The sequence below is a fragment of the Moschus berezovskii genome, chromosome X, assembly GCF_049115385.1.
Source record: "Moschus berezovskii isolate FMDL1 chromosome X, NW_MosBer_1.0, whole genome shotgun sequence".
NCBI classification, from domain to species: domain Eukaryota; kingdom Metazoa; phylum Chordata; class Mammalia; order Artiodactyla; family Moschidae; genus Moschus; species Moschus berezovskii.
In genome coordinates, this window is record NC_142488.1 from 125980629 (window position 1) to 125996285 (window position 15657).

At 40.9% G+C, this 15657-nt stretch overlaps 1 protein-coding gene across 6 annotated transcripts in view; it reads left to right on the forward strand.

The window, feature by feature from the left end:
• The window catches only part of SAGE1 (sarcoma antigen 1), a 62090-nt gene that overhangs the window by 6715 nt on the left and 39718 nt on the right, over positions 1-15657 (forward strand). The window contains exon 1 of one of the 6 annotated variants that reach the window (XM_055393832.2): positions 10361-10521. The exons of the other annotated variants lie outside the window; for them this stretch is intronic. Coding sequence (XP_055249807.1) covers positions 10501-10521 — 21 coding nt within the window. The 5' untranslated portion in view covers positions 10361-10500. Of the gene's footprint in view, positions 1-10360; positions 10522-15657 lie in introns of those variants that run through there. 6 annotated transcript variants of the gene reach the window in all.

A 15657-nucleotide genomic window follows, 5' to 3' on the forward strand; every position in this document is an offset into this window, starting at 1 on the left:
GTAATGTCTCTGCTTTTTAACATGCTGCCTAGATTGGTCATAACTTTTCTTCCAAGGAGCAAGCATCTTTTAATTTCATGGCTGCAGTCACTATCTGCAGTGATTTTGGAGCCCCCCAAAATAAAGTCTGCCACTGTTTCCACTGTTTCCCCATCTATTTGCCACGAAGTGGTGGGACCAGATGCCATGATCTTAGTTTTCTGAATGTTGAGCTTTAAGCCAACTTTTTCACTCTCCTCTTTCACTTTTATCAAGAGGTTCTTTAGTTCTTCTTCGCTTTCTGCCATTAGAACGTTAGTGAAATCTTATACAGAGAACCCTGCATCAGTCATGTGTATACCACTGTACTTATGTGCACTTTTGCTTGTTATTTTGTTTTGTAGTGAGTAAAATATTCCTTGTTTTAAAAAAGAGAGAGAAAAGTGGGGAAGTTTTGGTAGAAGACTAGATCTGTGGTCAAGGGAATTAGCACTGCTATTTTCAGATTAGGTACAAGCTGGAAGATGACTGCGGAATGTTGAGAAAATTATGGAGTCCTGTCTGTTCTATATTCTAAACCTCTCTTGTGTCCATTCATTCTTTTTTTCAAGTTTCTATTTTATTAATTTTAATTTTATTTATTTATGTTTGACTGTGCTGGGTCTTCGTTGCTGTGTGCAGGCTTCCTCTGGTTGTGGTGAGCAGGGGCTACTCTTCTAGTCATGGTGCATCAGTTTCTCATTGCAGTGGCTTCTCTTGTTGCAGCTCCCGGGCTCTAGGCAAACAGGCTCAGTAGTTGTGGCGTGGGCTTAGTTGCTCTGTGGCATGTGGGATCTTTCTGGACCAGGGATCAAACTTGTGTCCCTGCATTAGTAGATGGATTCTTAACCACTGGACCACCAGGGAAGTCCCTATCCATTCATTCTTATTTGCTCCTCTCTTGTTTCAACTTTGAACAATCCTCACCTGGACCATTGTGGCAGCAGCCACTCACTTGGTCTCCCTACTTCTGGTCTTGCTCACCTCTGATTCTTCATCTACATTGCCACTAGATTGCTCATTCTTAAAATAAAATGAAAACTCATTCCCACACTAAAATTTCTTCACTGACTCCCCATTACATTTCAGAATAAAATCCCAGCTCCTTAGTTTGGCTTTGCCCACAGTGTCTCCTCACGCTTTTTTCCTGGACCTCAGGCCCCAACCACAATAAGAACTTGACCATCTTCTTCAGACTCAATATGCCTCTTGCTTCTGTGTCATTGCCCATGTGGTTCCCTCTGCTTGGTTAGTCTGACATGCCTCAGTTCTTCACTCTACACTCTCAAAAGTCATCCTGCCCCTCTGCCCACCCCTAATGCAAACAGTGTAACAACTTCCACTCTGATCCCTTAAGCGTCTGTCCAGAAGATGCCGCTTGCTTCTTGCAATCACTTCCTTTCCTGAAGGTAGCCATTGGTCTAACTTTTACCACTATTGTGGTGATATGGCCAAAATAGTGTTTCTGGAAGAGAAGTCTGACATTGGACTGCTGCTGCTGCTGCTGCTAAGTCACTTCAGTCATGTCCGACTCTGTGTGACCCCATAGACGGAAGCCCACCAGGCTCCCCCGTCCCTGGGATTCTCCAGGCAAGAACACTGGAGTGGGTTGCCATTTCCTTCTCCAATGTGTGAAAGTGAAAAGTGAAAGTGAAGTCGCTCAGTCGTGTCCGACCCTTAGCGACCCCACGGACTGCAGCCCACCAGGCTCCTCCATCCATGGGATTTTCTAGGCAAGAGTATTGGAGTGGCTTGCCATTGCCTTCTCCACATTGGACTGCTACTACAGCAATATAGGCTTTTATAAGCCATATGTTCAATGAGTACTCTCTGTGGACTATACTATACTATGCTTGGAGCGTAAGGTGACTCCAAGAAAAACTTGGCCCAAGGGGAGATTGGAATAGTAAAAGATATAGTCTTAATCCTCAGGGTCTTGAGAATAGTCACTGGAAGAAGGTGACTGGAAAATGTGGAGTAAGATATGGGGGATGTCAACAACAGTGGATTCTTAACCAACAGATTGGAGGTGAGGGAGGGAAGATTGACAAGACACAGTGTTAATTCAGTTTATCCAGTCAAGATTGCAACTAGCTGAGACTGGATGCAAAAGGGCTTTGAAACCTACAAGCTAGAGTTTGTACATTTCTCCTGAAAGGAAGAGCTATAAGGTGGATTTGAAGACAAATAGGGTAAGGATTTGGAGAAGGAAATGGCAACCCACTCCAGTGTTCTTGCCTGGAGAATCCCAGGGACGGGGGAGCCTGGTGGGCTGCCGTCTCTGGGGTCGCACAGAGTCGGACATGACTGAAGAGACACAGCAGCAGCAGCAGGGTAAGGATTGTGTGCTTGCTTGATGATGAGGCAGAAGCCTATGTTGAGATGGGCTGGGGAGAGAGGAGGATGAAATGTGGGAGAGATTTAAAATATGTAGTTGAAGTTGCCCCATTTTGCATGAATGCTAGTCACTTGAGAGCTTTTGACTTTGAGGTTGGGATGGGAGTAGGAGGGACAGGGAAGGGCACCATATGGAAAGGGCACATATGTCCTTTACATTTTGCCTTTGCTTCAGGAAGACAACTGCTCCGAATACAGGGTTCCCACTCTCACAGAGTGTTCCAAAATGACAGCTCTTCCACATTTCAGGAACAAATGTGCCTTCTAGAGAAGGGCAGGATTGAAGGACGCTCTGTATGTGGGGAAGAGAAGGTGGGGATAAAGAAGGGAACCAATTGGTTTAATTTAAATACTTAAATGAGAAAGTCTTTGTAAACATGTCTTTCAGCACCCTTTTACCAAGAGTATAGATGAGAGATCCAGGCAGTCCCTTTGTGTGCCTATTGGAAGCTTGGAACACACTATCTCCTGGGTACAGTGTTCTAAATGGTGATTAGGTTCCCAGACCTTCCTCCCCAGGAAAGCCTATTTAACCCTTAATGCCACTTATCCATTGAACTATTGTGTTTCCTATTGTTTCTACTGGGAAATGGAGTTGTGATTCCAAGGTGCTTTGTTAAAAACACATCCTTTTCCCCTTCTTCCTCATAGCTCCAGGTGAACTAGTGGTCCCAGAGAGGGGTGAGGACACTGTTAGAACTCCAGCAATGAGGGTGAAGAGCTGAGGTGGCAGTGAGGGCAGGTATGACTCTTCAGATATACCAGTCATTCGCGTTAGATTGGTTGTATTTGCACCATTCAGGACAGCATCCACTAGCCACATGTGGTTATTCAGCACTTGAATAGGTGGAATCAAGATGTTCTGTAAGTGTAAACTAAACATGAGATTTTGAAGATTTAGTACCAAAAGTGCATAAAATATATCATTAAGAATTTTTATATTGACTACAAATTTAAACAACATTTTTGATGTACTTTGTTAAATTAAATGTTTATCTCACTTGCTTGTATTTTTTAAATGTGGCTACATATGTGGCTTACCGTATATTTTTATTAGATAGCACTGTTGATCTTTATTTTTTCTTCAGATATTTATGACATTCATGTCCTAGAAATTGTTTCTGAACGAGGATCCTCTCTCTCAAAGTTCTGTTTTAAATGATCACTTCCATAATGGAGTCATTTGTGCATGAAAGGTTATCATACAGTTCAGAGTTGATGGGTTGATAACCCTTGGCCCTGGGGCAAAAGTATGAAAGCATCCCATTCTTGTTTGTATTGAAAGCCAGTTTGGTTACTTCAACTTTTGGATGTAGTTGGTGATCCAACTGGTTGGGTTAGAAGTTTTTGTCCTGGGCTAAGTACAAAAGAATATATATGTGAACTCCTAATATGACTATAGTAATTTAGATTTGTAATATGTGCTTATAGTAATATTACTATATAGTAATATGTGCTCACCAGTGGCACGAAATGTTCCATGCTTCTAGTGTTATTAGAAATGTGTACCATATCCCTTATTAGATTTACATAGCTACTTGGCCCAAGAATTCCCAAGAACAGTATTCATCAAGAAAAAGAGGATAAAGGATAAATTCTTTAGCTTGGCATAGTGTAAAACCTAAGAAACAAAGAAGGGTTTGTATCAATGCTCTTGTTGAAGGCTTTCTTGAGGTTCCCTAGCAAAGCTCTTGTCTTGTATCGTGGGAAGTCATCAGTAGCATTAAAAGGAGGGGGGTTGTCCAAGTGAAGTCAATGGAGGGTTTCCATAATTACTACTTTCTCTAAGCTCAGTATTCCTAAGGGAGTTACAGGAGTGACAATGTTATTTTTTGTTACTGTAATGGGTCCCATTTAAGGAATAAATACCAATATCTAATTCTGAGCCTGAGTGAGAGTACAGATATGCTGATGAATAACATGTATATTGGAGAAGGGCATGGCAAACCATTCCAGTATTCTTGCCTGAAGAATTCCATGAACACAGGACCCTGGTGGGCTACAGTCCATGGAGTTGCAAAGAGTCAGACACGACTGAGTGACTAACACACAACATGTATATGATGTGGAGCCATTTTATAACTCTAGTTGTAAATCCTCCTGAAACCTATCTTATAGTCAAAGATGTTATCTGACTTTCACAGATGTGACTTGACTTACATCTACTTCCTTGTAATAATGAACAGTAATATAATAGCTTTCTAATAATAGCTGTTGACATTTATTGAGTAATGCTGATGTACAGGGCAATGTGCCAATGAATGTACAGTGCTTATTTCATTTGTCTTCCCAACTAACCTAAATCACAGATACTACTATTATCCCCACTTAGCAGATAAGGAAAGTGGGGCCCAGAGAGGTTAAGTAACATGGTTGAATAGTAACTTAGGTCTCTCTGTATTCCAGAGTCTTAAGTCGTGAGCCACTTCACTTTTTATCAATTATGGTAGAATATTCCTTTTAATAACTTCTCAGTGATATTTTCTACTTGTGGTATATGTCCTAGAATCATGTATTTTAGACAGAATTATCATGCTGTTGTTTTTAGTTGTTTTTGATAACAATGTGTGATATTGGTTTGGCCAAAAAAATAGTTCAGGTTTTTCTGTAACATCTTATGGAAACTCAAAGAAACTTTTTGGCCAGCCCGATATTAGAGCAAGTACTCGATGAATGAAAATTATTACTGCTAGTGTTACCATTTTGACTATTTCTCTGACTCTATGTAGGTGAATATCATGGTACATTTTTCTGTGAAACACTTTGGTCTTTGATTATGCCCCCACTGAGGGAAAGATATGGAGTTGTTGGGACTCTCAGTTGATGGAGCTTGAGATAGTTGGGAGTAGAGGTTGAGGACTGGGGCCTCGACTGAGTAGGCCCTGTAGGAAGAATGATAGGCTTGAAAAAACAACAGGGTGGTCTTTGGCTATTTAGTGGTCTCCAGAAACTGATATGTCATCTTCACTCTGTCAGTCTCCTGATAAATGTTTTTCTTGTAGGAGAACAAAAGATAGCCGATGTACTTCACAGTAGCCATTTAGTTGCCTTTAATCCACAACCTGTGGGAGAGGCAGAAGTGGTTTTGTAAAAAGCCTGAATGCACCCTACTGCCTTCACAGAGTTTTATCTATAAGTCAGTGCCTCATGTCCTGGTTCACTCCTCCTTTCAGCCAGATCTCCCATTCTCTTCAATCCACTCCTCTGCCATAGCCAGATAGCTTTATCCCCCCTCCACCTTGCTTAGTTAGGTTGGTAAGAGGTGAATTTCAGAGGATTGGAGGTGCTACCAACTAAGCCACTGGGGTCTTAACAAGAGAAAATTATACCAAGACGTTTGTGCTGATGTGCCAGATGTTCATAGAAAAAGTAGAGTTCTGTATCTTAAGTCTGTATCTGATAAATTGCACTTGCCCTTTTGTTAGTTACATCCTGCTCCGTAAGACACACAGTTCAGTAAACTTAGTACTAAGAGTACTCTGGACTTGGATGTTATTGAACAGAAGACTCAAAACATTTATTTGTGCAAGTAGGGAGTAGTACTACTGAGGGAAATAAAATATAGTTTATTAAGGTCTTTGGATTTATTGTGTGTGTGTGCTCAGTTCCCCAGTGTGTCTGACTCTGTGGCCCAGTGGACTGCGAGCCACTAGGCTCCTCTGTCCATGGGATTTCCCAGGCAAGAATACTGGAGTAGGTTGCCATTTCCTTCTTCAGGGGATCTTGCTGACCCAGAGGTCAAACCTGTGTCTTCTGTGTCCCCTGCATTGGTAGGGGGATTCTTTACCACTGAGCCACATGGGAAGCCCACTATGTAGCTACTTGGACTAATCTACTAATGTTTACTCTTTTTGTCCTTGCCTATATTTGAAACTGTTAATGCCCCTTCCTTCCACAAACTTATCACCTCCTCCACTCTGTTTTTCCGCCCCTCTTTCTGATAAGTGTGTCCCTATCTGCAAAATTCTTTCCCTTGGTGAATGTATTCTACATCATTCATGGTTTCAAATATTCCTTTTACTCTCCATCTTCAGCTTCTCACCCGGGCATCTCTAGCTTATGATGGGACATCTCCACTTGACTATCTTTTAATTTTAATTTTATTTTTTTATCTTTTGGCCATGCTGCAGCCATGTGGGATCTTAGTTCCCTGACCAGGGACTGAACGTGTACCCCCTGCATTGGCAGTGTGGAGTCTTCACCACTGGACCACTAGGAAAGTCTCTGCCTGTCTGTCTTTCCATCAGCTCATAGCATGTCAAACAGATCTCCTTATGGCTCTGAAACTATCCTGTCTTCTATATTCCCCATCTTTTAGTCACCCAGGGTTGCAGGCTGAGCATTATTCACCTTTGATCCTGTCCTTCCATCTTCTAAGGCCCATGCCTTTGAAATATCCCTTATATATGTTCCTTCAACTCAATTTCTGGTGCCATCACTTCAGTCCAGGTCCTGACCTCCATGTTTTGAGTCTTCTTTTCAATAACATCCAAATCCAGTACCATGAGTGCTAAGTTGCTTCAGTAGCGTCCAACTCTTTGCAACCCCATGGACTATAGCCCACCAGGCTCTTCTATCCATGGGATTCTCCAGGCAAGAATACTGGAGTGAGTTGCCATTTCCTTCTGCAAGGGATCTTCCTGACCCAGAGATTGAACCTGCATCTCTATGTCTCCTGCATTGGCAGGTAGGTTCTTTACCACTAGCACCACCTGGAAAGCCCCCTTATATATGTTTCTTCAACTCAATTTCTGGTGCCATCACTCCAGTCCAGGTCCTGACTTCTATGCTTTGGCCTGTAACAACCTTCTTCTGGAACCTCCCAGTGAGTTCAGTTCAGACGCTCAGTCATGTCCAACTCTTTGTGACCCCATGGACTGCAGCACACCAGGCTTCCCTGTCCATCACCAACTCCCAGAACTTGCTCAAACTCATGTCCATCGAGTCGGTGATGCCATCCAACCATCTCATCCTCTGTTGTCCCCTTCTCCTCCTGCCTTCAATGTTTCCCAGTAGTGGAGTCTCCCAAAGAAAGTGAAAGTGAAGTCGCTCAGTCTTGTCCAACTCTTTGTGACCCTGTGGACTGTAGCCCACCAGGCTCCTCTCTCCATGGGATTCTCCAGGCAAGAATACTGGAGTGGGTTGCCATTTCCTTCTCCAGGGGATCTTCCCAACCCAGGGATCGGACCCGAGTCCCCCGCATTGCAGGTAGATGCTTTAACCTCTGAGCCATCAGGGAAGCCCTGTGCCTCCCAAATTCCTACTCTACCCACACCAAGTGCTAACTTTCCAAAAAAGCTGGTTTCATCCTGTCACTCCCCTGCTCCTTCAGAGACTCCCCAGTGCCTGTGGAATCAAGTCCAAGTTGCTCAGTCTGCCATTCTGAGCTCTTTAGGGCCTGCTCCTTGTATCTGTATAAACGTGTTTCCCCTTGTTTCCCCAAAGGAGCCCTGCCCTTCAACCAGACCTCTTTCTACCACCTGAGTTTGTGTCCGCATTCCTGATGCCAACTCTTAGACCATCAGTTAACCAAAGGGAGAAGAGATAGACAGCCAGAGGAGCCAGAGGCCCAGGGGAGGAGAGAAAATGCACTGAAAACATGCCAGTTAAGGGTGTGATTTGAGGAGAAGGAGGATGTGACAGAAGATGCTTTAAATGCTGTTATAAGGATGAGAATTTGCAGTAGGAAGGGGGAGAGAGCTGGATTCTGACCTTTAGTGGTTGAATAGCCTGAACCAGACCAAGATGTTTATATTTAAATTGGCCTCCAGTTGCCAGGAAGCCCTGCTGTTTAATCAGAAGCTCCATACTACTAGACACTGAATAATGAGATTCTAGGGAGACTATCTAGCCTTTTAATACAGCCACGACATTGGAAAGTTGGGGGTCCTTCCTGTTGTATGTCTTGTAGAAGAACATGCATGATGTTTGGAGCCCTGGTGCTCCATTTTTCTTAAAAGCTGACATGTGTTTAGACATTGTAAATTCCATTTCATTAGTGAAGCTGTATGTTAGCAGTTTGTTTCAAGTCTTTCTAGGTACTTTCATAAAAATTAGATTTGAAAAAGTGGTAGATCACACCATCCACAGTCAAGTAAGTCTGGCAAGTCGTGTCTCTTTGGAACTGGGAGGTAGAGACCAGGGTTCTTTAGCCACAGTCTGCTACTGATTAGATACAAGACCCCAGACAAGTCACTTAACCTTTTAAGGTGTCAGTTTTCTTATCTGTAAAATGAAGGAATTAGACTAGATTATTTCCACTATTCCTTCTGAAAAAAGTCCAGGAGAGAATTGTATAACTGAAAGGCAGGAAGTGGAATAATTCAGGCTGGGAAGTCAGGGTGATTTCATACTTGCTTCAAATTTTAGAAAACAGTTTCTGTAAGTGGTTAATGTGCTGTATCACATATCTACTAGTTAGATCAGTCACTCCAACTTATTGGTAAATGTCACTTCATTTTATTGGAGTCATTTCTGTTTGCTGCCAAACAATTTAAAGTTCAAGACAGATTCCTAGCCATGGTTACCTCTAAAGAGTGGAACTGACAGTTTGGTGAAGAGATAGACTAACTTTGTATTTCTGTTGGGATTTTTAACGATGAATGTGTGTTACTTTTATAATGTGAAAAACAGCTTATGAAAAAGAATTAGTCTGGAGGAAAGAGATGCCATAAGCTCTTTAGAAAGTAAGGAATGACCATTCTGCTCTCTCCTTTGTTAAACACTTTCTATAATGTTTGGGTGGCTTAATCTCATTCCTGTCCCTGTGTATTTTTTTTCCAAGGCCGCTTTGTTGATTTTTATCTCGTGTGTGTGTTCATAAAAATGTCTCCTATCAGAACCCCAAATCTGAACAGTTGAACATGAACCTTGTACTATAGCATTTTTTTTTGTTTGGTTGGGTTTTTTCTTTTTCTAATAATGGCTATTGGTCAATAGCTACAGTTGAAATGGACAGGGAGTGAAAGAGGAAACTTAACATTTATATCTGACCACATTTGGTAAATTCTTTGCAACTCTATGGCATTCTTCTTTCAGTAGCAGTTCAGTTGCTTCTTGGACAGAGGAAAAAATTTGCTTTCTACACGTTAGCATCCTCTGGTGGAGATCAAATTTCTTTTGATCTTATGCTTTCTCTGAGAGGTGTGCTACTTTATAATTTTATTTTAATTCTCCAGGGTAAGAATTGAAAAGTCATAAATGAATTTTGCAGATATTTCAGGCTAATCCCTATGATTGTTAATCCACTAAGAACCCCTCAAACTAGGTATCTTAAAGAGTGACACAAAAATGGTAAAGTTTGTAAGGGTGGAATCAAATGGAATCATGTCTTTGCCCGGTTTACTTAAAAATTTGTGGTTTTGAGAGTCTTTAACCATCTGCTGAAAAAAAAAAATCCAGCAGGCCACAGTCTGTCAAATAAATTTCTGCAATATACTAGGAAATCAGTTTCTAAGAACTTCTTTAAAAAGTAGAAGACTCAAGTAAGCCAGATTACTTTTACACGGTCTTGGCTGGTAGTATTTCCTGAAGCTTGTGGATGAAAATTCATGGACTGAACCACAGAATGATAGTATTCAGAGTTCTCTGGGAGAGAACTGATGTAATCAAATAAAATGGACTTCAGGCATTTTACCAAGTTCAAGACACTAAGGAGTGCCCCTCCGGAAGTAACTTTGACAAAAAGGGACCCAAGAAAACTGGATATTCTTAAAAGAAGTAATTTTACAACAGAAAGCTCTATTGGTACACATAAAACACAGAATAATAGAATGCCTCCTTTGAACCTAGAAGTGTATCAGTACCTTGAGTCAAGTGAGAAAACCACACTCACACAAAAAAGTGAAACCAGGCCAAATTACTAGAGTATTAAGGGGAAAAATTGTATCAGATAGGGTCTGAAAATAGAATGCAAAATAGAGAGTTTTTCAAAGTTGATACAAGGAAGATAATCCTATTCTTTTAATGAAACAGTGTCTTCCTAATGTGTATTTCACAAGTTTAACAACCTTTTTTATAGGTGTGCTAGCTGTAAACACAATTTTAAAAGGCATTTGAGCATATTAAAGTGATTTCAGCTGTTACATGTTCTGTTCACCTAAGAGGGTAAGTAAACCTCGTCTTATATGTATCAGAATTGGAGTCCATTTTAGTTGCGAGAAAATAATTCTCAAACATGAAGACTTTTGACTTGCACAAATATTCCATATAAGGCTAAGGGCAAAGACCAAGGGAAATGTCATTTGTCTTCTCAGGAGACAGAGTTGATTAGAAAAGCAGGGCTTCTTATTTTTCATGTCATCCTGTCCCACTGATCAGTTTACCAACACAAGAACAGTTTGTGATGACAAAGATGATAGAATGGTAAATTGGAGAAGAAGGTTAAGTTGGTTGAAAAGATGCTGCTGAAGTTGATTTTTTCAAATTTTCTGGGATGTTGCGAACAAGTTTCTCCCAAACTGTGGAGAGCAGATGGAAAAAGGAAAATAGTTTATCTTTCAAGGAGAGAAATGATGGCCCTGCTAAATTTAGACTCTTTGGCCTTAACTTGCCACATCTGGGAAAATACTCGAATCTGTTCATCATCTCCTTTGTAACCACCTAGAAGAAGAGCTCAAAGTTCAGGATAGTCCTCTGTATGGGTTTATGAAGGGCACATATAACCAGGCTGATTTCGTTTCCTTTCATTAAAGTTAAAAAGTCTTGTCAAAGAGAGGGAAATATGTATTTTCTCTCTAGAATCCAGTGAGGCTTTTTCTTCATTGTGGTGCACTTGCTAACCAGCTAGGAAGCCTTGGACTGAATTGAACTGCTCTTCAGGGCAGGGTCCAAATAGGCTTTTGGGTGCATGTGCCTAAAATGGGCTTGCACAGTGGCTCAGCACCCAGTCAGAGGGACAGAGCATGTGATGCTCCTTCAGTGAGAGAGAGCCCGGCTTGTGACAATCTGTAATATAGAAGGATTATTTTTGCTGTTTGAAAAGATTCACTGCCATTCATTCCCTTTCAGAAGCTGTCACCCTAAAGAATTTTAGCTATTTAACTTTTAAAATTTATAAATATTTCATTTGTAAGGTCTTTTAGGGGGCGTTTCTCCTGTGGAAAGTTAGATGCAGCTGCCCTAAAAAAATGTTTTTCAGTTACCTTGGATGGAGAAACCAATAACACATTCATTAAATCATCACTGTATACTAAATCTAACATGATCATTTATAATTTGGAAAAGGATTACAGGTGACCTTTAGAGATAGAACAAGGGTTTACAGAACGAGCTCTAACACCACTCCCACATCCCCTTCAAGGACAGTTCATCTGTTTTTTCTCTCTTTTTCTTGTTTATACTTCCTGGCAAGATTTCCTTGGAGGAAAGGGGGTCTTCATTTTAAAACATAAAAATAAAACAAGCATCAGTGAATCAGAGAAATGGTCCTGCTGAAATGGGATGGAGTTCAGAAAGGACAAGTGTTAGGATACTGAGGTTTGGGGGAGCCATTAAACAACATCCCTACCTTTCCCTCCTCCATTGAAACCAGTGGATAAATAAGGTAGACACAGGAACCAGCCAGTGTTCTAAATAACAGCCTTATTCCTGATAAAAGCTATGCTGGAGGGTGTAGCCTAGATGTGTGTTCATGAAAAGCTTCCACATAGTTCACATGTGTTGACAGACCTCCACTAAGGTCTGTTGTAGGGGCAGAACCTACCCTTTAAGCACCATAGCTTCAGAGGACAAGACCAGAAAAGAAGACGAAAATAGGGGTGCAGAGGGTAATAGAAAATATTTCTTTTAGGCTTTGCCTTTCTGAGGAAAGGAATACAAACTCTCTCTTTTCTGTGCTGATATTAGTGGGGAATAAACAACTAGTGGGCTAGTCTGTAGAGCTGTGGGGAGAACCCAAGTCATTGATAGACTAAGAGGCCCACGCTATTTCTGCTGATATTCTAAGCTGTCTTTAGTTGGCTATACACATTTAAACAAGGCCTGAATTAGCATTTTTATTAAGATATGAGACATTTTTTTTTCTGTAAGTCAGATTTTTTTAACAAGGTCACCAGTAGATAGGGACTGGGGGCTATTTTATTCATTTATTTATTTTTGGCTGTGCTCTGCAGCGTATGGAATCTTAACTTCCTGACCAGGGATCGAACCCAATGCCCCTTGCATTGGGAGCACAGAGTCTTAACCACTGGACCATCAGGGAAGTCCCTGTAAGTCAAATTTATATAAAGGACGAATACAAGGTATGGAATAATAGAATATAAAGGCTGAAAAGGATCTTAGAATTGGTTTTCAATATTTTCATTACTTAAATGAGGAAATAGCCCCAGTAAGGGGTAAACGGTTTACTCTGGACCACTTGTTTTGCCAGTTAATTATGGCCAGGATTCGACCAGGGTCTTCCAAGTGTCAGTTCACTGCTCCCCACACTCAACTGTTCTGAATTCTGACATCAGGGAAAGTAGGTTTAAATTAAATGAAATTTGAAACTTCTATTAAACTTAGGAACCTTTAAGCTAGTATAACAAGACATGTCTATGGGTTGAATATATGGAATATGTAGAAGAATCTCTAATATAATGGTTTACATTGGTGGGTTCTACAGTTAGGCTGTGCTGTGTGTTGTGCTGTGCTTAGTCACTCAGTGTCCAACTCTTTGTGACCCCGTGGACTGTAGCCCATCAGGCTCCTCTGTCTATGGAATTCTCCAGGCAAGAATACTGGAGTGGGTTGCCATTCCTTTCTCCAGGGGATCTCCCCAACCCAGGGATCGAACCCAGGTCTCCCACATTTCAGGTGGATTCTTTACCATCTGAACCACCAGGGAAGCCCACAGTTAGGCTGCTGCTGCTGCTAAGTCACCTCAGTCATGTCCGACTCTGTGCGACCCCATACTACCTGGGTTCAAATCCTGGCTGTGTCATTTACTAGTTGTTTTGACCCGGACAAGATGCTTATCCTCTCTGAGCCTCAGTGTGCTCATCTATTAAATGGGAAATAATAATAGTACCCACTTCATAGGGTGGTTATTAGGCTCAGATGAGAAGGGTATATATAAAATGTTCTGTTTAGCATAAGCAAGTTCCTGACACATAGGCACTGATAAATATTGCCTGTGATTATTATTTATTATCATATCGTTATCCTCATTTTACTTCTGGGAGACTTTAAAAACTTGATCTGTGAAGACAGCAAAGTCTTAGTTTAGAATTTCCCCCACCCCAGCTTACTCCTTTGTCCTAAACATCTATTCTTCAGTTCTCTCAGGTTAGAAGTTGTGGGTTTTTTTTTTAGATCTTTTTTTATTATTATTTAAATGTATTTATTTTAATTGGAGGCTAATTACTTTACATTATTGTATTGGTTTTGCCATACATTGACATGAATCCGCCCCGGGTGTACATGTGTTCCCCATCTTGAACCCCCCTCCCACCTCCCTCCCCATCCCATCCCTCTGGTTCATTTTGTAATCATCTTATACTCTGTCTCCTTTAGGCCTATTGTCTGTCTGTCACCAAGTCCTGTCTTGGTGGTTCAAATGTTTCTCAATTAACCCCTTCCTCTTAATTTCTATCCTAATTCAGACCCTGATTCCCTCAGACCTGGATGCCTATTCAAACCTCCTAGCTTCTTTTTCCTAGCTACAGCTTCTTCTTCTTCAGTCTATCCTATAATTCACTGCCAGACTGACCTTCCTGAGATGCTGTTTGATCCTGTCTCTCCCTGCCTTAGAATCTGTAATGAGTCTATTTTCTGCCAACGCAAGGCCAAGTTCTCCTGCCTGACCTTCAGCTCCCTCTAGATCATCTCTGCCCAATAGATATATAATGCCAGCCATCCACAGCAGTTCAGATTTTCTAGTAGCCACATTAAAAAGTAATCGCTAGTCAGACTGGCCATGTTTCAAGTTCTCAGTGGCCCCACGTGGCTGAGTAGTGCAACTCCAGACTGTGCCTCTCTGACTGTCCCCGTTCTCCAAACAAGACATACCCACATCTTACTTCCTCCTGGTTTATGAAAACAAAATAGGATGGTAATACCATGCTTATTTTATAGGATTGTCTTAGGCAAATGTGAAGTGTGAAAGTGCTTTGTAAGCTGTAAAGCTCCATAAAAATATATGAAAATTATTGTCAGAAGTAAAGGCTTTACTGTGGGACATTGGATACATGTATAGATACATGTATATGTATGACTGAGTCTCTTTGCTGTCCACCTGAAACTATCACAACATTGGTAATCAGCTATACTCCAATATAAAATACGAAGTTTTAAAAAAGAAAGTTTCACTGACATAAGGGTAGGGTATCTTTGGAGTTGTTTGAAATAAAAGACTTTATTAAGAACAACGAGCTGTCCTGAATTCATTTATGAAAAAATCAACTACAAGCAGTGACTGAAGAATATAAAAATCTACTTTCTCCCACTGGCTCTAAATAATTATCTTTTGGGAAGAATTTTTCACATTAATAAGACTCTCCAGATATTTAAATTCCTCTTTAGGCCTTTTTTCCCCTTCAGCATTCTGAGGACTGGATTTAGGGGCATTAATTCTTCTCTAGAAACAACTAAACTGCTACCAGGAAGTTTATTGTTTTGAGTAGTAAATGTAGCCCATACACTTTTAGTACTGAGATAGGCCTAGCATTCAAATCTCATGTATTATCTAATTCATTGCAAAGGATTGGAATTGGCCTAAAAATTGAATGCCAGTGATTCAGGTGTAGAAACAATTTGTAAAACGTTTTCAACTCATATGATAAAGGAAATTTTAAGGAACAATTATTCTGACAGATGGATTAGTGACAATTTGTACACAATATTTGAAACACTGATGAGTTACAGGGTGCTTGCTTAGATGGTACTCAAACCTTATCCCAATCCTTTACCAGATTAAATAGTTTACTATTTTTTCTTTAGTTGTGCCTTGAATTGTGTGGTGGCTCTCAGGAGTGCCACATTCACTGCAGATAGAACTAAGATTGCAGTGTAGAAGTTAGATTGCTAAATGAAGTCATTCTGGGAAAAAAAAAGTCTATAAAGTGGCTTCTGGGTGAAAGACCCCATCATTCACAGGTTTGCCCAAGCCAGAAAACTCAGCCTAATGTATGACCCTTTTTATCCCTCACACATCCCCCTAATTAGCTACTAAATCCTTCTGACTCCACCCACCTCTGAAATACTTCTTTAATCTGCAGCCTCCTCTCCATCTCCACTGCCCTTGCTCAGGCTTTCATCACGTTT